The sequence below is a fragment of the Selaginella moellendorffii genome, unplaced genomic scaffold (genome assembly GCF_000143415.4).
Source record: "Selaginella moellendorffii unplaced genomic scaffold, v1.0 SELMOscaffold_45, whole genome shotgun sequence".
Lineage (NCBI taxonomy): Eukaryota > Viridiplantae > Streptophyta > Lycopodiopsida > Selaginellales > Selaginellaceae > Selaginella > Selaginella moellendorffii.
The window spans coordinates 1,420,218-1,441,297 of record NW_003314306.1 but is presented as its reverse complement, the minus strand read 5'-3'; the positions used below and the strand labels follow the sequence as shown (position 1 = coordinate 1,441,297).

Here is a 21,080-nt window from a genome sequence, read left to right as displayed (position 1 = left end):
AGAGAAGAACCATTTCAAAAGATGAAAGCGAGGGTAAGAGCAAACTTCTCCAAAGTTCATGGAACTCACCAATGGGTGGCTCTAGTTTCACATAGAAGTCACTTGACCACGAGTAACACCAAATTTTTCGTGCCTCAAACAATTTTGCTTGTAAGGTTTTGTATAATCCCTATGGGACATTAGAGAATGTACATACACATTTCACTCGCCTCCAAAAGCTCACAACAGAAGCTCCAAAAGGATCACACTCGCGACATTCCGCCACCTGGAGAGATTTTCCCAAAAGTGATGCAGTGCTTAGAGCAATCAGTCAATAAATTCCCACCTTATTTCTGACTTGGGCGATTGCTACGGCCTCTCGTTTGTCGGATCCTCTGTTCTTCGCAGCACAAAGAAGCTGAAAAACCAACTCATCCCACAGCCCAGCCAGCCAGATCTGTGGGTGGTCCCGACACACAAATTAAGACGCTTCCCAGCAAATAGCTAGCAAGCTTGGATGCTTCCCATGAAAACCCGAGAAATCCTGAATTCATTTCTGTAGCCTGTAGGTGGTCGATCAATAACGACCACCATCACACACCGCACGACGAGTCGACGATGCAAGCAAGCGGTGGTGGTGGTCTTGATGAACGACGCCACAAAATAACCCAGGCACGGAAAGAAAGCCTGCCAAAGTTCCCGAGGAAAGAACTCCAAGCCTCAAGCAAGACAACTGACCAGTCCCTCCGCGGTGAAACTCTGAGAGAACGAAGCCGTGGACTGAAAAGACTCTGAGAAAACGAAACAAACACCTGCATGGGCGATAACTCTACACAAAAAACTTCACGACGACACACACCACGACAGGCAGAAAAGCTGCGAAGGGAAGAAAACAAAATGGGAGAAAGCCGAACCTGTTCTGAAGAGGGTTCAAGGACTCGCGACAACAGAATCAGCGGCCACAAGTGGAACTCTGTCTTGCACGATTTGCCATACGCCTTGAAACTCGTCGTCAGAGCGAAGAATGGTCACGACCCTTTCCACTTTGCCCTGCTGCTCTCTGAACGATCTCTGCAGCAATACCATGTACTGATGAATCTCGTGGGGCAGCAGCGCGGAGAGCAAGTAGGGGAGGAGATGTGAATGAGAGGCTCCCATCAAGCTTAGCCCGTCAGCCATTAAAAGTTCCTGCTTCCTAGCATCCACACCGGCAACCTCCAGCGACGGCAACAGCTCTCTCTCCTCGTCAAGGAAATGTTTCACTGTCGAACCCTGGAGAAAACTGAATCAGCTCTAAAACGAAGAAAAAACTGCGAACAAAACAATTACCTTGAGAGTCCGCAGCTTGTCTGCGAGAGCACTTAAAGCTTCAATGTGCGAGAAACTGCCTTGCTCTAAAACCATCACAGTCTTGATGTCTTCTCGGACGCCGTTCATCATCGGAAAATCTCTCGCGTGATCCTCATTTGCAAATTTCGTCACCCCTGCTCAAAGTCGAACCAACAAAATTGTAAGAACATCGATGAAGAGCTAACAGCAGAACCTCGAGAAAAGTTCTAGTACCGGACAAAACTGTGCCAAACTCTCAAAAGTCTTTCCATCTGCAAATGCAAGTGGGAAGATCTCTCAAGTAAAACTTCCTAGCGCTCACATTCAGCTGAAACACACGATACGCACCTCGTTCGGCTTTCTCAAGCGCGGGGAAAATGACCTTCTCCTCCATCTGAGCGTGCTCTTGCATCAAGGCCAGCAATCGATCGTAGTCCCTGGCAGCATTTTTGAGCTTGGTGGCGATGCCAACTTGAATCATCGTTGAGCCCCTTTGCGCCACCTGAGGCTTAGACTTCTTCTTCTGCTTAGATTTCCCCTGGCCGTGGTAGAAATCTCTGACCCCGTCCGAAACGTCCACAAGCCTCTCAAGGTGGCGGACTATACTCAAGTGTTGGAGCACGGTGTAAGCGACTGCTGGAGCGCCCTGCGAGCGATCCTCGAGCTCTTTGCAAGCGAAGCCATGGAGCGTTGCCTTGTCTGCCGAGACTGGAGAATAGCTCGGAAAGCTTCCCATCTCGCGGATATAATCCGCTAGCTTCGTGTTCTCGTCGCCAACGTTGATCCCATGCAAGAACTTGAGAGGCTCCACAAGCTCCAGGAATGGAACCAGGTACACGTCCACCATTGTCATGGCTGCACCCATGAAGAACTTCCCCCCACTGGAATTCTCGGCGATCCCAGCGTTGAGCTTCCCAAATGCCGCGGAGAACTTCGCGTGGAAATCGTTGTCCAGCCTCAGATCCTTGTTCTTCCAGGCCTCCAGGACCAGAGGAGTGAAAACGTCCCTCACGAATGCAATCCACTGCCGGATCTTTTTCTTGAGCTTCCACGATGGGATTAGAGGCGGCTGCTTGAACTTCCTGTCAATGTAGTCAAGGATCGCGTCCGATGAGCCCGAGATCGTGTCCGATCCATGCTCCAGCACTGGAAACCTCTCGAAATCCAGCCAAGCCGATGGATCTTGCAACTGCGGCTCCACTAGATCCGGCTGGATCCCCTTGAACTGCAATGCGATCCGGACCCTCGCAGTGAAAGGCGAGATCGCGAGCCCGGACAGGCGCACGAAATGCGTGCTGCCGGAGATCTCCGCCGCTGGCGCCACCGATGAATTCCTCCTCGCCTCGCAAGGGCATTCTGTTCTTGAGAAGCACGCACCCATCTCGATCGGCGCCGACGAGGAGGGTGAGCGCGAGAGCGTGGCGATCGATGCGATCCTTCCCCAGGGCATGATATTTCGCATCAAGATCCCTCACCCGTAGTCATCGCCTCGAGTCTTGGGCCGATTTGCTCGCTGCCGCAAGAGAATCCTCTTCAAGGCACCGCGCCTCCTCCTCTTTCTTCTTCTTCCTCCTCCTCCTACCCTAGAAGCGTGAAATCCCCGCGATGATTCATCATCCATGATCGCCACCGCTACCACCACCGCAAAAGTGATTCTTGCTGCGCATTGAAGAAAGAAGGGCGGGCGAGCGAACAAACATCCACCGTCAGTTGCGACCCTAGCAAATTCGACGGTTAGGATCACCACAACGTGGCACAGCCATTTCTGCCACGTGGCAGACCTTTTAGCGCTTCATTGTTATCATAAAACCTTTGATCAAGTTTTAGCGAAGACTTCGGAAAAAGATCCATGATTTTATCCGTGGTAAAGAAAAATGGAAGCTAGACTTGATATCTTCAAGCACTCCTTACAAGTTTTTTGTGGACGTGATGCTTGAGCAGCGATGCCATTTCGATCTACACGGAAAAGATTGTCAAGAAAGATCTAGTTTAGCGATGAATGAATGAATTACTCACCGCCGCGATGGCAGCTTCGCCTCCTTTGTTCCCAACTTTGCCACCGGCGCGATCAAACGCCTGCAGAGATAGTGAGATTGTTCCTGGTGAATTGAGATAAAGAATTCTAGACAAACCTGATCCATGGAGTCGCAAGTTAGAATACCAAAAACGCATGGAACTCCTGAGCAAAAAAAAAAAAAAAAACAACAAAAAACTATGAGAGAAAAACCAAGGATTGAGTACCGGAATTCAGCGATGCCGACATAACTCCCGACGCAGCAGAATTCGCCACAGCGTCGTAGTGGCTTGTAGCACCTCTCACCTTCGAAAAAACGAAGAAGAAAAATCAAGAGGAGACGAGGAGAAGAAATCGCACTTACAATAGCACCAATGCAGACTACTGCATCGAATTTCCCCGATTTTCCTAGAGTCTGTGCGACGATAGGAACTTCAAAACTTCCAGGAACCCAGAACACCTGAAGAACAAAGAAAAGAAAAACTAAAAAAAAACGACCACGAGCCCTTTACCTCGATGTGTTCTTCCTTGACGGAGTACCTATGGAAAGCTTCTAGCGCTCCAGCCACCAAAGGCTTTGTGATTATATCATTGAATCGAGCAGCAACCTGGAGTGACACACGATCAATCACGAAAGGAACAAACCAAAGAGAAAAATTTCTACTCACCACAGCGAATCGAAGGCCATCAGCGGCGAGAATGGAGCCCTCGATCTCCTTCACCTTGGCGACGGCATGGATCCGGGCGCTGCTCCATCTAGATCTCACACTGCTGATCTCTACAAGCCAGAATCAGCCAGGATTTCCACAGCGCAGTACCTAGACGCGGAAATTTGCATCCAATCCGGCTGAGCGATGCAAGAGATGGCGGCGAGTTCTCGATCGTTGGCGTCGGGCATGGGCATCCAACAATAGGAGGAGCTCGCAAGGCATCCATCTTTTTAGGGTTTAGGGTTTTTTAGCCCGCAAAAATAGGTAAGGGAGGAAATGCGGGTAGATCCTTGCTGATGGAAGAGGTGAGTAGGTTCTGGAGATCTTCCTCTAGAAATCAAGCTAGAATCTAAATAGAAGAAGGGATTTTCTCTCTAGCTGGTGTGAGCTTAGCGTTTGAATTATACAAATTTCTTTCCTTTGTTATAGGTGAGTTCCTTTAAATTTCTTTCGAGATCCTTAGAACTTTTCCTCTAGATCAAGCTAGATCGAAGAAGGAATTCTCGGCTGATGCTAACTTCTAGTTTCCTTTGAACATCTTGTAGATTAAGAGCGTTGAGCGTGCTACCTATAGTGGTGAGTCTCTATAAATTTCTTTCGAGCGAACTTAGAATCACAGTTCTCTGTTTGCGTGACTCCTTTTATTTCGTTTTGTGTTCCAGACATCACCGTATAAAAACTTCCAAAGTATGACGAGCTTATGGTAAGAATCTACTGTTTTCTTGAGGATTGGAAATTTTTTATGAGACTTGGGATGCTTCTTTCCAGACGAGTCGCGATGCCTTTTATGCAGTACTTTTTTCTTCTCTTGAAAGTTTGACGAACTTGTTTTCTTCTGCAGTGGATCTTATAACCAAAAGATATGGTCTGATCAAGAATTCCAGTCGATCACGATGGCTCTCCTTTGGACTTGTGCACACATGACGCTGTAGTGGTTGCATCTCCAGCACATCTTTTCATATCTCTCTTGGAGTAAGGACACCTTTGTTCGTTTCCGTGAGGTTCTCTTGATTCTGACTTGTTTTTCTTTCTAGTTGAAATCCAGCCATGGAAATTCTATCTCCAAGAGCAACAAAAACGTTTCTTGTGTTTCCGAGGCTGGATAAGCTTAAGTCATGCCACGAATGTCAGCTTTCGTGCGTTTCGTCGTCACGGCTTTCTCGGACCGCATCACATTTTCGTGTAAGCAGCAAAACATTCCATCCTTTATTTCTAGAATTTGGACAAATGTTTTGGCAGTCCAGGAAATCTATCCAAGTCAAAAGTACAAATGCTTTGTCCGGATGACAAAAAATTCCGTCCTTTCCCCAGGTAAACTCCTCATAGCTTCGCTTTTACCTCATCACCAAGTAAGAAAAATTCCCTTTTGATTTTTCCTGGAGATGCTCCACACACTCACAGCTGCTGATTTGATAGAGGGCGCCCTTTAACTCGGGCCTTGGGCAGAGCTCCTTGACGAGAAAGGAAGTCTTGTTATCTGGAACACGCTACACGTATGTATATGTGTCTTGATTACTGTCGCAGTAGCTCATAGCTCTGCCTGCACGCTTTCTATCTCTCCATCTATCTAACTTTCTTCTTTGGCCAGGCAAGTCAAACCGGGAAGCTCTCATCTTTTTCCTCCAAGTCTCCTCCATTATCATGGACGGACCAGACCAGCTCGACACACACAACAACACGACTGAGATTCGACACCCAGCCTTGTCATCTGCGTGCGTTCCTGATTCCAAAAAAGTTGGAGTCATTCGGACAAACAACATAATAGCTGGGAAACACGCCTCGCTGTGTGCTGCTGCTCAGTAGTGGTGGTGCTGGTACGCCTCAACACTCACGACTCTCCGTAAGAATCTCCGATTTTTGCTTTCGAAATCTTTCGACATGTGGTTGAAAATGGCAGGGAAGACGAAAGGATATCAAGGATGAAAAGATCAAAAGAGAGATTTTTCTGGCATCAAAGCTGCGGTGCGTGAGAATTTTTCTCGTTTTTCACTCTCTCTCTCTCTCTCCTCTCTCTCTCTCTCGTTTTCTCGCTCGATTGAGTGACGTATTAACTTGGGCGTATACACAGGTAGCCGGAGGAGAGAGAGAGAGAGAGAGACGCTTTGCTTTCTTCTCGACCGGACCGGATGGCTGGAACTTGGAAAACTTGGAACTCGCAATGTGGAATTTTGGAGCCGTCGCCGACGACGAGGGTCGCTATCCGGGGCTTGCTGGCTTAGCCGGCGACAGCATCTCAGAGGGGGAGCCTTGAGAGGACATTCTTGCGCTCCACAGGTATGTGCTCATAACTGCGACACACTCCCAGCTTAAATTCGCATTCGTAGTCTCGCCCAGTTTGACGAGCTCCGCTTTGACTTCTCCACAGGGATCGATCTTCTCTTTCTCCACTCGAGGATTAAACAAGGAGTAAAAACCAATCAGGGAGGTGAAAAGACTGTGCCTGGAGCACTGGAGCTGTGGAGATGGAGCTGAGAGTTTTTTTGTCACCACCACCACCACCACCACCACCGCGCTGCGCTGCTCGACTCGAGAGGTGAGTGTGACCGCAACTATCATCGCTCCAAATGGTGATTATAATGGTGGAAATTTTCGCAGCGCGAGGGACATCGCAGTACACATGAACCGAGAGAGACTAGCGACGGGTATTTTGATTTTCATGCCGCTCTAGCCATTGCTGTTAAAAGGTTTTAACACCGCGCATTCAATGTGGAGTCCAGGACTAGATGGAGCGAAAAGAAAATCGATCAAAGCATTTGCGCAAAAGATTTGGTAGATTTCCAAAGAAGAAGGAAAGATAACCATTTGGATCTAAGAAAAGAGAACCATTTCTGGATTGCCAAAGAAATTCTATCTGGACTAAATTGCAGAAAACCATTTCTATCTGGATTGCCAAAGAAGAGGGAAAGAGAACATTGGAATTCCCCTGCTTTTAGGGCAAAATTGGTCCCCTGTTTTTAGGGCAAACAGGGAGTCTGGGCATTTATTTAAGCTTGTGCTCCTTTTCTCGCAGATTGGCGGCGGCGGCGGCAGCCAGGGCGATTGTACAGCAGGCGCAGTGCAGTGCTGCCAGTACCGCGGTAGTAGCAGCGCAGGGATGGATTGGATAGCTGCGCAGTAGCAGAGCAGCGCGGTACCAGAGATTTTAGGGATTTCCTTGCCCCCAATTGCATTTCTCGCGCTTTCTTTCTTTCTTTCTCTCTCTCCTCTTTCTTTCGCTGCTCGCTCGTGAATCGAGACTGGCTAGCTATAGGGCTGCCTCTTCTTCCTCCTCAAATCTCTCCTCTATCCTTTCGCGCCCTCTGCTTTGCACGGCACGGCAAAGCACACACAAGACGCGCAGGGCAAGTGGCTGGGCTGTGCTCGCTCCCCGCGCTGCACAGATTTTGTTTGGAGCCAGGAGGCACAGCGGCAGCTCCAATTCCGGCCGCGTTCTTGCTTGCCCAGATTGTCTGGGGCACGGGAGCAAAGCCAATCCAATCTGGCCGCCGCGATTCCGGAAGAAATCGCGCTCGCTACTGCTAGCATGAAGACGAAGAACACAGAGACTCATCCAAAAAATGATTTGATAGGGGGACCAGGGCTAAGATTTTGATAGATTGGTAGATTGACGGCAGCAGCAGCAGGAGCTACAGTAGAAGAGCGAAAGAGATTTTTTCCTCTCGCTCCAGTTTTTTTCTTCTGGTCTTGGTGTTCTTCCTGGCTCCTCTATGCATCCTCGAGTGATTGGTTCTCTCGTCTTGATCAATCAAGCCCAGCAGTGGATCTTGCCAGTGTTTTAAATTTCTTCCTCTCTTCTTTTCTTTTTCCTAAGCTCTGGAGTCCGGGTACTACGATCTGTCGACCGCTATACTTTTCTTTTGGGCATACTCTTTTCTCCCTCCCCTGTTTTCTCGCAGCGATCGCGCAGATCTGGGAAGTGAAGCGAGCAATCTACGCCAAGAATGTAGGTAGCTAGCTATCGGATCGATCGATTCATTCTTTTCTCGAGATTCTCGCGCGGACTGATGGATCGCCCGGGAGGAGAGCTTCCAGATGGATCAGGGCGCTGGGTATAGCGATGGATTTGCCGCGCCCAGAGGAAGATCGGGGGAGGAAATAGGGTTTAGGGTTTTTGCTCACGAGCACGAAGAACAAGAAAGAATGTCCTCCGACGAGGAGCCCGATCGAGACCAGGCACTGATCCCCGGGCTACCGCGCGGCGTGGCGCAGAGCTGCCTCGCGCGCGTACCGCGCGGACTCTACCCCCGCCTCCGCCTCGTCTCGCGCCAGTGGAATCAAGCCCTCCGCCCCGACCAAATCTTCTCCATCCGATCCAACGACGGCATCTCGGAGCCCTGGCTCTACATCACGCTCGCCATGGGCGGCCCCTTCTTCGCGCTGGATCCAATTCTCATGGCCTGGCATCGCCTCCCGGCCTTTCCCGCGGACCAGATCTTCACGGACAACGATAAGGAGTGCTTCGTGGCCGGGCGGGAGCTCCTGGTGGTCGGGCCCTCGTTCTACAACTTCCGGATGCACCCGGTCATCTGGCGGTACCGCGCGGACCGCAACGAGTGGTCTGCGGCGCCGCCCATGACGACGCCGCGGTGCCAGTTCGCGTCCGCCAGCTTCGGCGGCATGGCGTACGTGGCCGGCGGCGCGGGGTTTGGGACCAGCACGCCGCTGCGCGACGCGGAGGTGTACTGCAGCGGCGCCGGGCGCTGGCGCGCGCTACCGCCCATGCATACCGCGCGGAAGGAGTGCTCGGGGTTCGTGATGGACGGCTGCTTTTACGTGATTGGGGGGACGGACGGCCGAGATCAGCCGGTCACGGCAGGTGAGCGGTTCGATCCCAGGACTCGGCGGTGGACGGTCATACCGGGGCTTTGGCCGGAGAGTAGCGTGTCGCGGTTTAGAGGCTCGGTGGCGCCGCCGCTAGTGGCGGTGGTGGGCGACGTGCTGTACGCGTGGGATCATCCCAACGGTCTGTTGAAGAGGTATGAGAAGTTTGGCGGGAGGTGGACGGTGCTGGATGCGGCGGCGGGGCGGCGGGCAAATGCCGAGTCCCATGGATGGGGGCTAGGGTTTAAGGGCGTCGGGGAGGAGGTGTGGCTCATCGGCGGCTCCGAGCTGGATGTGCCGTTCATCGATGCGTGCCGCCCGGCGCGATCCGGCGGCGTGCTGTGGCGGCGCGTCGCGGAGGCGAGCCCCGTCGGCGACAACTTCGTCTACAATTGCGCGGTCATGAAGGCGTGATTCCAGCTCCGATCGGTGATGCAGGTGTGGAATTTCGCTTCTTCTTTGCTAGATCGAGCGAAGTATCTGATCAGGGGAGAGAGAGAGAGAGAGAGAGAGAGGTCTTGGAGGCTGGAGTAGAGGATTTCTTCGTCTTTCTTTTTTGGTAGAAAGGAAAGAAGGTCCGCCGCCTAGCGTAGATCAGGGGAGGGGAATTTGGCTCCTCCGGATTGATGGCATTGGAAGCTTTCTCTTTTCAGTGCGTTGTTTAGTCTTCGGAAAAGATCCTCAGGGAAATTCGCTCGCGCTCTTCACGAGCTATAGATGTGGTGTTTGTCTGTGGAAAGAGAGTCATCGCGGTTTTTTCCTTTTAAGGTTCGCCTTTTGTGCATTGCTCTGGTTTGTCGTGTTCTTGCGCCTGATGATCCCGATCCTTTCTTTTTCTCTTTCACGCAACTTTCTTTCTTGGATCAGATCCCGTGTCATCGAATTCGTGGCAACCATTAGACAAATTGGAGTAAACAATGGAGACCACCATCAATCATCGTCATCATCATTTCGGTTACTTAAGAGAGACAAGGCAAGAGGTGGGCGATCTAATTCCCCTCCCTGTTCTTTAGAGTGTTCTTTTCTTCTTTGTCTCATGGATTGTCTTTGCTTGCTGTGGATCATCTGAATTTGGCTGTGAGGCTGTGGATTCTTTCTGCGTCCTTGTGGGTCCGTGGCTTGAATTTTATTCATTGAAGTCACGATCGATTGCTTCCCTGCTTGCGTTTATGACGCTCCTAGTGCGCTGTTTTTGCTTAATTTTGTGGGTTTTCTTTGCTTGATTCGTCTCTCCCGGACCACCATTGTCAGACAAGTTTTGGATGGATGGATGGCGTGCTGGAAGGCAAGAGAAAGTCTCTCTCAATGTCTCCATGGCTTTAAATCCATCCATCCTTCTCGGATCCAAGCCGAGAATCTCTTGTGGATTGTGGAATCACTTCTCGAAACAGTGGCTGGTCACTTGTCAAAAAGCTTCCATGGTACTTCGCGTGGGTTTGGTCGGATATTTGCATTGGTTGATGTGCTGCCGGTCAAATTCCATTCTTTAAGTTGTTTTCGTGTGGCTGGCTGGCCGGGAGATTCACACTGGATCTCGCGTTAATTGTGCCTTCCCGGTCTTGCTGTGACTCAGATCACATCATGGAAAACTTTCCAAGCTCAATCAGTCAGTCCTCCCTTTTTTGCTTGAAACTCCCATTCTTCTTTGGTTGCTTGCTCGCTTCAATCATTCCATCTTCTTTGCTAACAAAGTCATCGAAATGGTGGAGTCCGCCGTTGCTATGATAACTTCATAGTCACATTTAGACCGCTTTCTACTAGAAAAAACAAGACAAAATTAAAATAAAAATAAGAAAGATAAGTACAAAAAAAAATCACAACTAGTGACGATGCTCTGCTTAACCTTCCTCCTCGTCATCGTCGTCTTCGTCGTCATTTCTTCTTCTTCGTTGTCTTCATCATCCTGTTCTTGATCGAGGCCGTGTTTCCGCAGAGCATCCTCAACTGCGCATCCTCATGCAAGCAGGGAAAGGCGCGGATCCAAACAGCATCGTAAGATCTGCAAGCGCCCCTTCCTTGAAGACTTTGTGATGCCGAGGTTTGCAGAATAGAACGCCAGAGCAAGGGATAGGATGTCGTCTCCTCTTTGTAAGGCTGCATCGAGCTCGATGGCGAGTGATAGCCGCGAGTGCCAACCTTTCTCCTCAATTCCTGACGATCAGTTTTGAAACAGGTGACGTCGTAGTCATTGATCTTCAATACATTCCCTCTAAACACCATGTCTGGCTTCACGTCTCGATGCAGGATGCCTTTCCCGTGAAGATCCCTCAGACCTTCGAATGCCTGGTTCCACATCATCCCAGTTGAAGTTAAATCACTTACATGCTTCGCTTCCCAAATCCGTCCAACTCCAAAAGCTGGAAAAGACCCTCCCTGTTCCCGACGTCCACAGTCCCCCAGTTCAGTAGTTGCCGCAGATTAGGATGATCATCCGATGCTGAATGTATCTCTCTCTCGGTGCCAGCATCTGCAGGCAAACATATCTTCAACGCTGTTGAGCGCGATCTCCTGAGCATGACAAGCGACTTGCGGCCATAAGCGACGATGTTCAGGTCTGAGATGCTGATGTCGTCGTTGTGTGCTCCATGCAAACGAACAACTGAAACCCGTAGACCATGTATCTCCCGCAGCTGCTCCATGTATGCAACCAACGTCGAGAATCCCGCTGACGGCATGCCAGGAAGGATATCACAGAGCCTAACGCTCCCCAGCCTGCTCTCGCTGTCGTCCAAATCCCTCAGCTTCATCAGTATGAAGGCGGGATTCATCAGGGCCAACTGCTGCGGGGTTTCATTGGACTTCTGCGGTCATGGGAACTCAGGACTCACCTCCACACTTCCGTCTTGTCACAAATATTTCACCACCCAGAACCTGTCCATAGCCACAGGTTCATCTCCCTCTGTTGATTCCACATATTCAGCTTCTTGCCCAATCAAGAGTGAATTGGACTCAACTCCTGTCGGATCACTGTTATTTCCGTGCTTGACTGAGGTCTTCACTTCGGTTGGAGCCTTCATCTCGGTGCACACAAAGATCCGACGGTGAAGATCCGACGTCTTTACCTTTCCCTCTCCCTCTCCTCCAAAGTGCAAAGCCTCCTGGATGATGAAGACAACGAAGTGAGGATCGTAAGGATGATGAAGACAAGGTAAACTCCTCCAAAGTGCAAACCCTCCTGCCCAAAAGATGCCGCTTCCAAGAAGCACAGAATAGCAGGGTAGTAAGTCGCTTCCGCCACCTTAATCTTCCGAAGTCTAGCCGTCCGTATATGAGTGAGCTGCACTTTACCTCCTTTGACTAGCAAGTACAGCCACAGAAGGGCAACTAGAATCGGATTGGCATGGCCTAGCATTGTCTCCGGCTGCACACAAACCGGTTTATACCTGCTGATTGCCCTCTGTCTTTTACTGGTACTAGTGACATATGTATTGCTCGGAACCGTTCTTTACCTGAAAAACGATCTTTGGCACCAGTGACAAATGTATTGCTCGGAAGCCGTTTCTTACCGTTTCAGGAAGGAGCGAAGTGTGGCCGCTTTGTCCTGTGGAGTCGGAGGAATGAAGTACCTAGCTACCAGATGCACAGGCATTTCCACAAACTCCGAATGGATTCGTGCCTTCTCCTCGGCAGTGAGCGGCAAATCCCACAGCGCGTTCAAAAATGACTCGTCCCCCTCCATCTCCTCCATGCCCTAAGACTTTGCAAACCTTTATATTGACATGCACCAGCTCCACGAGCAGCGAGCTGTTGTGAGGCTGTGATAGCTGGAACGTTCCATACCAATTGGACTACCAGTAGCGAAGACTGGTATGAAACGTTCCAGCTATCACAGCCTGGAAGCCTACTGAGAAAAGCAAGAAGAGAAACGCCAAGGAGGCGGCCAACAATGACATTGCCGCCGACAATCCAGGAGGAGACGAGGCCGTCACAATCCCAATCTTAAACTTGCAATCCCCTTGCGCCGGATCCACGTCCGTGACTTTGCCGAGGCCATCGAAGTAGCAGCTGTTCCCGACCTGGCTCTTGAGCTGGTCTGTTGAAGGCATACGACGCATTTCCGTCGCCACCGCATACGACGCGTCGAAGACGTTGGTGTAGGAAAGAGCGCCGTCGACTGTCGGTGGCACGGCGAAGAAGGCGAACTCTCGGGGGAAGTTTGCATCCTGCTGCAGGCTGAGGAAGGGGTAGAGGTTGATGGTGAAGGGGCACTGGCTCTGATCGAGGAATGCCACCAGCTGGGACTGGATGTCGGGCCGGAAAGTGCCCACCGACGGTCACTCCGCCATTACTCAGCACGTCGGCCTTGAGCGGAACCTGATCTCGTCCGCCACCTTGTGCTTCACGAGCGCCTGGGGGATGTTCATCCCCGCCGGAAAAGTGGAGTTTATGAAGATCCCGTTGTAAGCCGTGAGGAAAGGCTGTGCCCGGTCAATGAGAGAGCGCGTGAGGCGGCCGGTTGGTTTGCGATGGTCCATCGCCCACCCACGAAAGCCACACCAGTGACCACGACCTTGTCATGTCCCGCTACAGAGAGAAAAGAGAGCTTTCCTCGCTACTTTGGGAAAGCTTTTTAATGAGCTTTGGATTCAGGGTGGACGAACAAAGCGCAGCGGGGGCCCATCCACCATGGGGGCCAGCGATTCTCAATCGATCCCACCGCGCAAAGGTACAAGAGAGAAATTGTTTGATTGCTCACCAGCCACCCAAGCGATATTCCTCGTGTAGTTTCAACAGCAGACGCGCATACCATATATACCAACAAAGGCGAATCTCTCTTTCCAAGCTTGTCTCATTAAGCGTGACTCAGTTAAACTAAACTAAACTTAAGAATTCCCACCAAAACTTATTCTGTAGGAATATCCCATAGAATAATTAAGCTTACCGTGATTTGTAAAAGTACCACATTTAAATTAAACTAACCCTAAACCCACCAAAAGAATATTCTGTAGAATATCCGAGATAGATATCTGAAGAATATGCCGTTTTTCAATTTTGGTCTTCGAGCTTCTGCGCGTCCGCGACGGGAGGGATGGCGTCCACCTTGTACCGCACGGTCTGCAAGTGTGTATCACGCTCGTCAATAGAAACGCTAGCGTGATCTAGGCGGCCTTACTTTTCTGTAGAATGTGGAGTAGGAGTTGTCCCAGACTAGTTTGTAAGATCCGACGCCCGGCGAGTAGAAGTTTCCCTGGAACGAGAACCAAGCTTACAAACTTGTCGAACGAACGAGTTATTTATCACGGACCTGGTGCGAATCATATCGTTGATATGGTAGCATTTGCTGCAGGGGGAGAAAGCTATCACGAAAGTATTGTGAAACCATCAAACGTACCATCTTTGCGCCGTTCGAGCTAATGTATTCGACGCTAAAGCCAACGTCCTGTAGAGATTTCAAGCCTTGTAAGCCGTCGCGAGAACAGGAATGACGAGCAAACCTTCCCGGATGTCAGTTTAAACTCCCACGCAACGTATGATCCCTCGCTGTCGACGGGCAAGAGAACCTGGAAGAACAGAGCTGTGAGATGCCTGAAGACCACGAAAAATTGACTCACCTCGTGAGTTTTCCCTGTGGAGATCACGGTTTCCTTAAAATCATTGACCATGGTCCTGCATAAAAGTAATTTTATCCAGGATCATCCAAACAAAGCCAGCTAGCTTACTTTCCCCCATTTGTTCCTGCTTCTTCCGCCGATATAAGAAACGGGGAATGCTCGAAAACTTCCCTGATAAATCACGAGAGCTTTTGGACAGAATCAAAGACTTCATACCTCAAAAATGTCAGAAAACGCTTGAGTTCCGACGAATAAAGCTTCACGGACTCCTCCAGCAAGTCCAAGCGGCTGTCTTGAGCCCTGCATTCAAGCTCAGAAAACCAAAGTCAGTAACAGGAAAAACTGCTAGCTTGCTTGCTTGCTTGCTTACGTCGTGTCACGATTAAATGTCTTCCACCACAAAGTCAGAAAGATTCGTATGTGCAAACCGAGTTGAGTAAGCTGATAAAGTGGTGGCCCGTACCGCTCCCGTTGCTCCTCCATGGGGCTTCACACACGAAAACAAGCACAGATTCACGATTTTAGAGACGACTCGATGCTGTCTTACCCGTTGTGATCATTTATTTGTTGCACGAAGTCCAGAAGGACCTGCAAGAAAAAAAGGACTAGCTCATACTTACACAAGGGCCGGACCAATGTACAAAACAGACCTGAGGCACACCGACGAGAAATCTTATCAGCGTCTTGTACACACCTGAAGCAGATCCCAGCATCACCAATTGCTTGCGTCTACACAGTGTCCAGACAGTCCGGTTAAAGCAGTAGAAAATGCCCCACCCTCTACCTTTCCATTTGTTGTTTCCACAGTAGATTATATTTTTCCTGAATGCTACCACCACCATTTAAGAGCGTTTCTACCTCGGCTTGCCGCTTCTTCTCGGAGCGGTCGCGTTGCTGCTTGATTAGAGACGCTCGAAAATCTTGAGGCATGTACGTAAGAACTGTCCACAAAGATGGAAAAAGAGATGAAGTACTTCACAGAAAAACGCTAAGCGTACTCATGCTGAAGATCTTTTCAGAGCTGAAATACTGGTAGTCTTCAATGAACTTGAGCAAGCTCTGTAGCTCCAGAGCTAGCTTGTAAAGCTTGTCAGGCATTTGTGGTCCATTTAGCTGGAAGAAAAGGAAAGAAGAAGCAAAGAAGTCATACAATTCCACAGAGAAGAAAGGAAAAACTTACAGAGGAAGGCCAGTGCCTCTTCTCCAGCAAATACAAAATCTCCTCCACTTGCTCCCGGTTCTTCCACAAGTTCTCGTCGATCTTGTGAGGCGAATCGAACGACAAGTCAAGGATGAGATCGTTCCCTGCCAGAATGCCGATGCGCCTAAACGAACAGGGGCAATTCCAAGTGACTGACCTGATTCCTCCGCGTAATGCTTGCTCATCCGCTCATTCTCCTCGCGGAGCTGCGAATCCGCCGCGGCGATCCCCGGCGCGAGCGCCTCAAACGGGTAGCGATCGTAGAATCTGGATAGGAAATCCCGGGTGATTGGCACCAGACCTTCCGTGGAAGCCATCCCCGGAGCTCTCCCCTCCTCTGCTCTGCTTTTGACAAACCCTAGAGAACGAATTATGCCGGGAATATCCGCAAAGCATTGGAATGTCCCTTTCGAAAGGATGAGCTTCGTGGTACGAAATTTTCTATTAGAAAAACGAAGAGAACGAACGAAGAGCTCTTTCAGCACTTGAAAATACGCTTCGCTTCGTCGAGCCATGTATCGTAGTAGTCCTGTTCTTTCAATACAAAATGGACCTGTGATTCAAGCAAAACAATGGTTTTTGACGAAGAAACAAATGAAAAAGAAAACCATTTTTTTACCTCCCGGATGTCTCCGTGATTCCGCAAGCATTGCGTCAAGGCGATCTCAGCTGCTTCGTCGTAAGGATATCTGATTGATCATCTCGCGAGTGAGTGAAATCGATCGTTTGGAAGTGAGTCATACCCGTAGAGGCCGCAAGACATCGCAGCAAAGCAAATGTATTTCACTCCTTCCCGGTTGGCGAGCTCCAAAGCACTCCTGTTTGTTTTCACCAGGAAAGTGTTACTTACAAGGCTGGAAAACTAGAAAGCGTGTCCCACCTGTATGCGCTGTTGAGATCCCGGGGTGAAGCATCGTCTCTCTCCTGATAGACTGGAGCCACAGCGTGGATGACTCGAGAAACCTTGAGGTTGAAAGCCCTGGGAAGTGGAAGTCAGCGTTGAGAGCTCGGGTTTCTACGATACCTAGTGACGACCGCTGCCCCGATAACGCATTTCACTCCTTGAGGTGCCATATCCGGCAGCTTTGCACCGGCATCAGCGAGCCTCGGGCCAGCAGCTCTATGAATTGCTGCAACACAGGGACGAAAATCAAAACCGAGTTTTTAGATCGCGAAAAAAGAGTGTATGGTTTCTCTCACCTCCATTGATCCCCAGGCCAGCATTCACTTTCTTGTTTGCTGGAGCAACCTAAGCACACAATTCGTAAGTTTCATTTCATGTAAGAACCAGAGAAGAACAAAAACAATGCGAAAAACCACGCTAAAGGAGAATAGGATCAAAAGGAAAAACCATAACCAGGAAAAAAGGAACAAATTAATGAGAGCCAAAGCTAGAGAAGAAACGAAAAGAACTAACAAAAGTATTGAAAAACCACTCGAGCATAGACTAAAGATCGAAACCAAAACCAAAAACCAGAAAAAAAGAAGAAAAACCATCAGAGCCAAAGCTAGAGAAAAAACGAAACGAATAGCAAAGAACGAACTAAGGATCAAAGGAAAAACCAAGAACCAGGAAAATAAAGAACAATCATAAAGCTAGAAAAAAATAATCGGAAAAAAATTGGAGAGAACTTACAATAGCATCAGTTTGTCCATCGACGTGCCAGATGACTATATCTCCCTTCCACATAACGAGCGTGCAATGGTCGCTAAGCTTGTACTTGACTCCACCCGTGAGAGGCTCTGGCGGCTTTGGGGGCTCAGTGCTCACCGGAGGAGACCTCTGCCAGTTATCAAAGTGTGGGCGCTTGTGAGGCAATCCATCCGGCCGCATTGCCGCCCGGACGACCCCAGCTCCAAATCCGGGGCTCGCATCGTGCCGAAACAACGCCGTGGAGCTCGTCTGGAATGCGCGCGCGCTTCCAAGGAATCCAGAGCTCCCGAGCCGGAGACCGGACAGCGGCGCGACCCTGAGCTTGCTAATCCCCTGCATTGGCGCTACCACCTGGTCGATCGATCGATAAGACCTAGAAATTTCGAGCTAGAAATCGCTGATCGAACGAAGAATCGACGAAAACTTTACCTGCGCCTCAGCGCCTCCTCTAGGGTTTATCAGCGGTTCTTTAATCGTGACCGCTCATCTCTTATCCCTCTGGAAAATATCTTACGGCATAATCTCTAGACGGTCGCGATGCGCGCGATCTCCCGGCTAGGTGTTTAAACCCTGGAAGGGCTCTTCCCTGGCGCCAGGGTTGGAGCGAGCGAGTGCGTTCTTGAGGTATGGCTCGCGATTATGGTTTCTAGTATCGCCAGTAGCTCTTTCGTGGAATTTCATCACGTTGTTTATGTAGAATCCGTGGTCTCTCTTGCTTTCCCTAGTTCTGTGTGACAATGCGTGGTTTCTAAGTAGCTCTTGTGTGGGATTCATCGTGTTCTTTGTGTAGAATCCGCGCTATCGCTCGCATTTCTCTTGCTTTCCCTAGTTCTGTGACTCTCTTCGTTTGCTGGGATTTGACATCTCTTTCTTCCAGGAATGGCGCAAGCCATACAGGTCGGAGCAATCCGGCTCGCCGCTCCTCTACCGGCATTCTCTTCCAGCTTCCATGGCGAAGCCAGCAGCAAGCATGGAATTTCGTCCCCGCCTCTACACACCAGGCCATCTTCGTCAAGGATAGTGATTCGTTCCGTCTATCCTTCTGACCCATTTCCTCCTAGAATTCCAAGACAAGGCCAGCCAAACGAGTACAAGCTTCCAGTGGAGGAGTACTACACACCGCCGCCACCTCCGGTGCCTTACTATGGTCCGCCGCCGCCGGTTAAACCACCGCCGCCACCACCGAGGACTCTCAATCCAGACAAGCTGCCACCAAAGTCTACGAACGCCGAGCCGCCACCTCCAGTTCCTGAGAACAAAGGTCTCTCGGCTCTGGGAATTCCTGAGCTCGACCTTCCCGAGCCTACGGATAAAGATGGAAAGCCGATCAAATCGACTTACAGGTCCCCCTATGCGAAGCCGGAGCCACCACCGCGACCATACCACCCCGAGAGGCCGACGAACTCGAGGGTGATCGAGTGGCTGAATCCTCCGCCTCCACCGACGGAGCTCATGCAGCGAGAACAGTTCAAGCTCTCGGATACGTGCTCCATGACGATCTACTTTGGAGACATTACCAAATGGCGAGTCGACGGTGCTACTGATGCCATTGTAAGTGTTGCCTCCTCTTCTTTTGGTGGATGATTTTGGTTTGCTCTTTTGCATTCTCAGGTGGCTCCTGCGAACAAGAAAGTGAATGCTGGAGCTGCTGTTGATGGAGGTATGCTGCTTTGCTTGGAAAACATGTTGGATTCAAGCTGACTGCTTTGCTCTCTTTTTTCTAGTTATTCACAAGGTTGCTGGGCCGAGGCTCTTGTCTGCCTGCCAAAGGCTTCCAGACGTCGCTCCTCATGGCGTTAAGTGTGAAGTTGGGCAAGCAGTCAGCACAAAGTATTTCATTTGCCGCAAGTTAGATTTTTTCCTCATTGTTCTCTTTCGTGTTTTCTTGTGCAGAGCTTTCAATCTTCCTGTTTCGCGAGTCATCCATGCCGTAGGTCCTGTGTATGAAGGGAGGGAGTCGGATGCCGACTTAGAGAAAACTTACGCGTAAGTTTCTATTTGATTTGAGCTGGAGAGTTCCACCTCACTCGCATCGTTTGATGCTTCAGCTCGGCGTTGGCTCTTGCTGCGACGGAAGGCATCAAGCACATCGTGTTCCCTCCCCTCTCGTGCCGAATCTACGGGTAAAAATCACTCTTTTAATTCGTTTTCTCTTTGTGAATGTGGAGCTACGCAGGTATCCTTACTCGGAGGGAGCTGAAGTAGCGTTGAAGGCATTGAAAAACGGCTGCCAGGGTTTCACACAGGTAAGAACTTGCTCAAACTTTGGCACTGATCTTCTCTTCTCCATCAGATTGACATCGTGATAAGGAACATCGAGGGGTATGATGCGTTCATCGACGAGGCAAACAAAGTCCTGGAAGCGATCAAGGAGAGGAAGACGATCCCAATGCCACCGCCGCCTCAAGAACAGCAGTCGCCAATTCCATATCTCTAGAAGGAAGGTTTTTCCAGCAATGAGACAAGAACATTCGGAATAGATGCCCACTTTAAAGCTAATGCCTTTTAGGGTTTATCGATTTAGCAAATGACGAGCTTGGCGCTCTTGAAGAGAGGGCTCCGATTCTCGCGGGAGAGCTTCGCTGCCGCCGACAACGTCGCTCGCCTCTACAATGCGGCCAATGGCGCGGAGGTCCATCTGATAGGCACGATGCACATCTCGCAGCGCAGCGCTGATAAAGTCCAACAGGTAATCTCCGCGATTTCTATGCTACGCGATTGACACGGGATTTTGCTCCAAATTCCTAGCTTATTCGATCGGTGAGGCCCAATATCGTCGCGGTGAGTGCGTGATTCACGATCGAGCTAGGCTACATTGTTGCTGCGACACAGGTGGAGTTATGTCCTTCTCGAATGGATTGCTTGTTGGAACCAGATGGAGGAGATGATGAGCCGAGGCGTGGAGTGATTCGAGAGTTTCTCGATTGTCCTGGAACTTTTGGAGAGAGGCTACTGCACGTCGTGCTTCACTTCTACTATCAAGGTGTGAGGGACGCCGGGATAGCAACAGCATCAGAGTTCGTGGTATGCATTCTTAAGCTAGAACTTTTCACTGTTCTCATGGTTTTTTTTTTTTTTAATTTCCTTTCAGGTAGCAGGCACTGAAGCTATGAAACTCGGTGCTGAGATTCATCTCATCGATGAGAACAGCAAGGTAAATATCCGTCTTTTTTGGGCTCGTTTTCTTACATAGATTAAAATGAAGGTCACTAAGGAGAGACTGAATCGAGCACTCACCATGCCTGTTGCTTTCAGGCTCATAAGAAAGCTCTGGACAATGAAAGAGTGCCAGGTGATGCTCCACGCCATACAAAACCGAAAGTTGAGTCTTCTCGAGTCCATGAACACGAGAGAGATTGCTTCGAGCTTGATTCGTGACCTTCGCCTGGAGTTCCCGGAAGTGGTACGTGATTCCTTTCACACGATTGCTTTCTCTAGCGATGCTGACCGTGGACAAGCCCATCAGGTTGATGCGGTAGTCGATCAGCGAGACGAGATCATGACCAAGAGATTGCTGTGCTGCGACGGGAAAATCGTCGCTGTGGTGGGACTGGCACATATGGACGGGATCGAAGACCGGTGGAATGCGTACCAGAGTAAAGAAGAACACTTGCAGGCTGTGAGAGACGATGGCTCGCTCTTCACGACAGTCGTAACTTTGTAGAAGACAACATCGTGATCGCTCAAGGTTTTTAAGGTGATCGACCTGTGGCAAAATTTTGATGTTTTCACTGCCAAAACCACTAGGAATTCTATGCTTTTTGCGATGAGAGATGGCTTCCAGGTGTTGTGTCAGAGTTTGATGTTGTCTTGGCCAGAT

General features: G+C 49.9%; 6 protein-coding genes and 1 long non-coding RNA gene across 10 annotated transcripts; 4 read left to right on the top strand and 3 right to left on the bottom strand.

Moving 5' to 3' along the window:
- Nucleotides 1–134: 134 nt before the first annotated feature.
- Nucleotides 135–2,860, bottom strand: LOC9656266. Its single transcript, XM_002980599.2, has 5 exons — nt 1,657–2,860; nt 1,309–1,463; nt 894–1,251; nt 326–436; nt 135–265 (listed from the first exon to the last, which is right to left on the bottom strand). The coding sequence occupies exons 1-3, from the start codon at nt 2,768–2,770 to the stop codon at nt 910–912; spliced, it is 1,611 nt and encodes a 536-aa protein (XP_002980645.2). The 5' UTR covers nt 2,771–2,860; the 3' UTR covers nt 135–265; nt 326–436; nt 894–909.
- A 243-nt stretch (nt 2,861–3,103) lies between these two features.
- LOC9656623 (6,7-dimethyl-8-ribityllumazine synthase, chloroplastic) lies at nt 3,104–4,346 on the bottom strand. Of its 2 annotated transcripts, none has more exons than XM_002980598.2 (8): nt 4,141–4,346; nt 3,991–4,100; nt 3,835–3,930; nt 3,687–3,782; nt 3,550–3,628; nt 3,441–3,487; nt 3,325–3,384; nt 3,104–3,264 (listed from the first exon to the last, which is right to left on the bottom strand). In XM_002980598.2, exons 1-8 carry the CDS (start codon nt 4,256–4,258, stop codon nt 3,205–3,207), a joined length of 666 nt encoding a protein of 221 aa, XP_002980644.1. In that variant the 5' UTR covers nt 4,259–4,346; the 3' UTR covers nt 3,104–3,204. The 2 variants fall into 2 exon arrangements, with proteins under 2 accessions (XP_002980644.1, XP_024541488.1); XM_024685720.1 differs by having other exon boundaries at nt 3,991–4,093; nt 4,141–4,241.
- LOC9656622 lies at nt 4,275–6,912 on the top strand. 3 transcript variants are annotated; one of them, XR_002993640.1, is made up of 12 exons: nt 4,275–4,337; nt 4,578–4,608; nt 4,695–4,735; nt 4,874–5,004; nt 5,067–5,214; nt 5,272–5,343; nt 5,449–5,525; nt 5,621–5,872; nt 5,930–5,994; nt 6,101–6,306; nt 6,398–6,565; nt 6,628–6,912. It is a non-coding gene; the product is annotated as an uncharacterized LOC9656622 (long non-coding RNA). The 3 variants fall into 3 exon arrangements; XR_002993641.1 differs by lacking the exon at nt 4,275–4,337 and adding an exon at nt 4,420–4,461; XR_002993642.1 differs by lacking the exon at nt 4,275–4,337 and having other exon boundaries at nt 4,440–4,608; nt 6,628–6,674; nt 6,750–6,912.
- Nucleotides 6,913–7,016: 104 nt separating this feature from the next.
- Nucleotides 7,017–9,917, top strand: LOC9656265 (F-box/kelch-repeat protein At5g60570). The gene is made up of 2 exons (XM_002980729.2): nt 7,017–9,291; nt 9,721–9,917. The coding sequence occupies exon 1, from the start codon at nt 8,065–8,067 to the stop codon at nt 9,265–9,267; it is 1,203 nt and encodes a 400-aa protein (XP_002980775.2). The 5' UTR covers nt 7,017–8,064; the 3' UTR covers nt 9,268–9,291; nt 9,721–9,917.
- Nucleotides 9,918–13,663: 3,746 nt separating this feature from the next.
- LOC9656263 lies at nt 13,664–17,646 on the bottom strand. The gene is made up of 21 exons (XM_002980596.2): nt 17,243–17,646; nt 16,807–16,855; nt 16,631–16,736; nt 16,487–16,585; nt 16,350–16,424; nt 16,226–16,295; nt 15,764–16,159; nt 15,586–15,710; nt 15,404–15,518; nt 15,190–15,346; nt 15,056–15,134; nt 14,953–14,993; nt 14,776–14,892; nt 14,622–14,705; nt 14,514–14,576; nt 14,406–14,460; nt 14,289–14,354; nt 14,186–14,233; nt 14,099–14,134; nt 13,967–14,041; nt 13,664–13,908 (listed from the first exon to the last, which is right to left on the bottom strand). The coding sequence occupies exons 6-21, from the start codon at nt 16,254–16,256 to the stop codon at nt 13,840–13,842; spliced, it is 1,557 nt and encodes a 518-aa protein (XP_002980642.2). The 5' UTR covers nt 16,257–16,295; nt 16,350–16,424; nt 16,487–16,585; nt 16,631–16,736; nt 16,807–16,855; nt 17,243–17,646; the 3' UTR covers nt 13,664–13,839.
- A 121-nt stretch (nt 17,647–17,767) lies between these two features.
- LOC9656620 (non-classical arabinogalactan protein 31) lies at nt 17,768–19,739 on the top strand. The gene is made up of 8 exons (XM_002980728.2): nt 17,768–17,884; nt 18,138–18,811; nt 18,872–18,920; nt 18,985–19,090; nt 19,154–19,246; nt 19,309–19,383; nt 19,437–19,506; nt 19,554–19,739. Exons 2-8 carry the CDS (start codon nt 18,140–18,142, stop codon nt 19,695–19,697), a joined length of 1,209 nt encoding a protein of 402 aa, XP_002980774.2. The 5' UTR covers nt 17,768–17,884; nt 18,138–18,139; the 3' UTR covers nt 19,698–19,739.
- Nucleotides 19,740–19,779: 40 nt separating this feature from the next.
- Nucleotides 19,780–21,030, top strand: LOC9656619 (traB domain-containing protein). The gene is made up of 6 exons (XM_024685616.1): nt 19,780–19,949; nt 20,009–20,041; nt 20,093–20,284; nt 20,352–20,414; nt 20,466–20,663; nt 20,727–21,030. The coding sequence occupies exons 1-6, from the start codon at nt 19,788–19,790 to the stop codon at nt 20,922–20,924; spliced, it is 846 nt and encodes a 281-aa protein (XP_024541384.1). The 5' UTR covers nt 19,780–19,787; the 3' UTR covers nt 20,925–21,030.
- Nucleotides 21,031–21,080: the final 50 nt, after the last annotated feature.

Excerpts from the sequence above, each read along its gene's own strand:
- LOC9656623 (XM_002980598.2), bottom strand. The coding sequence starts at position 4,258 with ATGGATGCCTTGCGAGCTCCTCCTATTGTTGGATGCCCATGCCCGACG. Across the intron at positions 3,629-3,686 it reads TAGTCTGCATTGGTGCTATT|GTGAGAGGTGCTACAAGCCA; the intron begins GTAAGTGCGATT and ends GTTTTTTCGAAG. Across the intron at positions 3,385-3,440 it reads CTTGCGACTCCATGGATCAG|GCGTTTGATCGCGCCGGTGG; the intron begins GTTTGTCTAGAA and ends CTATCTCTGCAG.
- LOC9656619 (XM_024685616.1), top strand. The coding sequence starts at position 19,788 with ATGACGAGCTTGGCGCTCTTGAAGAGAGGGCTCCGATTCTCGCGGGAG. Across the intron at positions 20,042-20,092 it reads TGAGGCCCAATATCGTCGCG|GTGGAGTTATGTCCTTCTCG; the intron begins GTGAGTGCGTGA and ends GCTGCGACACAG. Across the intron at positions 20,285-20,351 it reads CAACAGCATCAGAGTTCGTG|GTAGCAGGCACTGAAGCTAT; the intron begins GTATGCATTCTT and ends ATTTCCTTTCAG.
- LOC9656265 (XM_002980729.2), top strand. The coding sequence starts at position 8,065 with ATGGATCAGGGCGCTGGGTATAGCGATGGATTTGCCGCGCCCAGAGGA.
- LOC9656263 (XM_002980596.2), bottom strand. The coding sequence starts at position 16,256 with ATGCTTGCGGAATCACGGAGACATCCGGGAG. Across the intron at positions 15,711-15,763 it reads GCATTACGCGGAGGAATCAG|GGAACGATCTCATCCTTGAC; the intron begins GTCAGTCACTTG and ends GCATTCTGGCAG. Across the intron at positions 14,893-14,952 it reads CAAATAAATGATCACAACGG|CCCCATGGAGGAGCAACGGG; the intron begins GTAAGACAGCAT and ends TCGTGTGTGAAG.
- LOC9656266 (XM_002980599.2), bottom strand. The coding sequence starts at position 2,770 with ATGCGAAATATCATGCCCTGGGGAAGGATCGCATCGATCGCCACGCTC. Across the intron at positions 1,464-1,656 it reads GCTTGAGAAAGCCGAACGAG|GGGTGACGAAATTTGCAAAT; the intron begins GTGCGTATCGTG and ends GACTTTGAGCAG. Across the intron at positions 1,252-1,308 it reads ACAAGCTGCGGACTCTCAAG|GGTTCGACAGTGAAACATTT; the intron begins GTAATTGTTTTG and ends AGTTTTCTCCAG.
- LOC9656620 (XM_002980728.2), top strand. The coding sequence starts at position 18,140 with ATGGCGCAAGCCATACAGGTCGGAGCAATCCGGCTCGCCGCTCCTCTA. Across the intron at positions 19,247-19,308 it reads GACTTAGAGAAAACTTACGC|CTCGGCGTTGGCTCTTGCTG; the intron begins GTAAGTTTCTAT and ends TTGATGCTTCAG. Across the intron at positions 19,507-19,553 it reads GCTGCCAGGGTTTCACACAG|ATTGACATCGTGATAAGGAA; the intron begins GTAAGAACTTGC and ends CTTCTCCATCAG.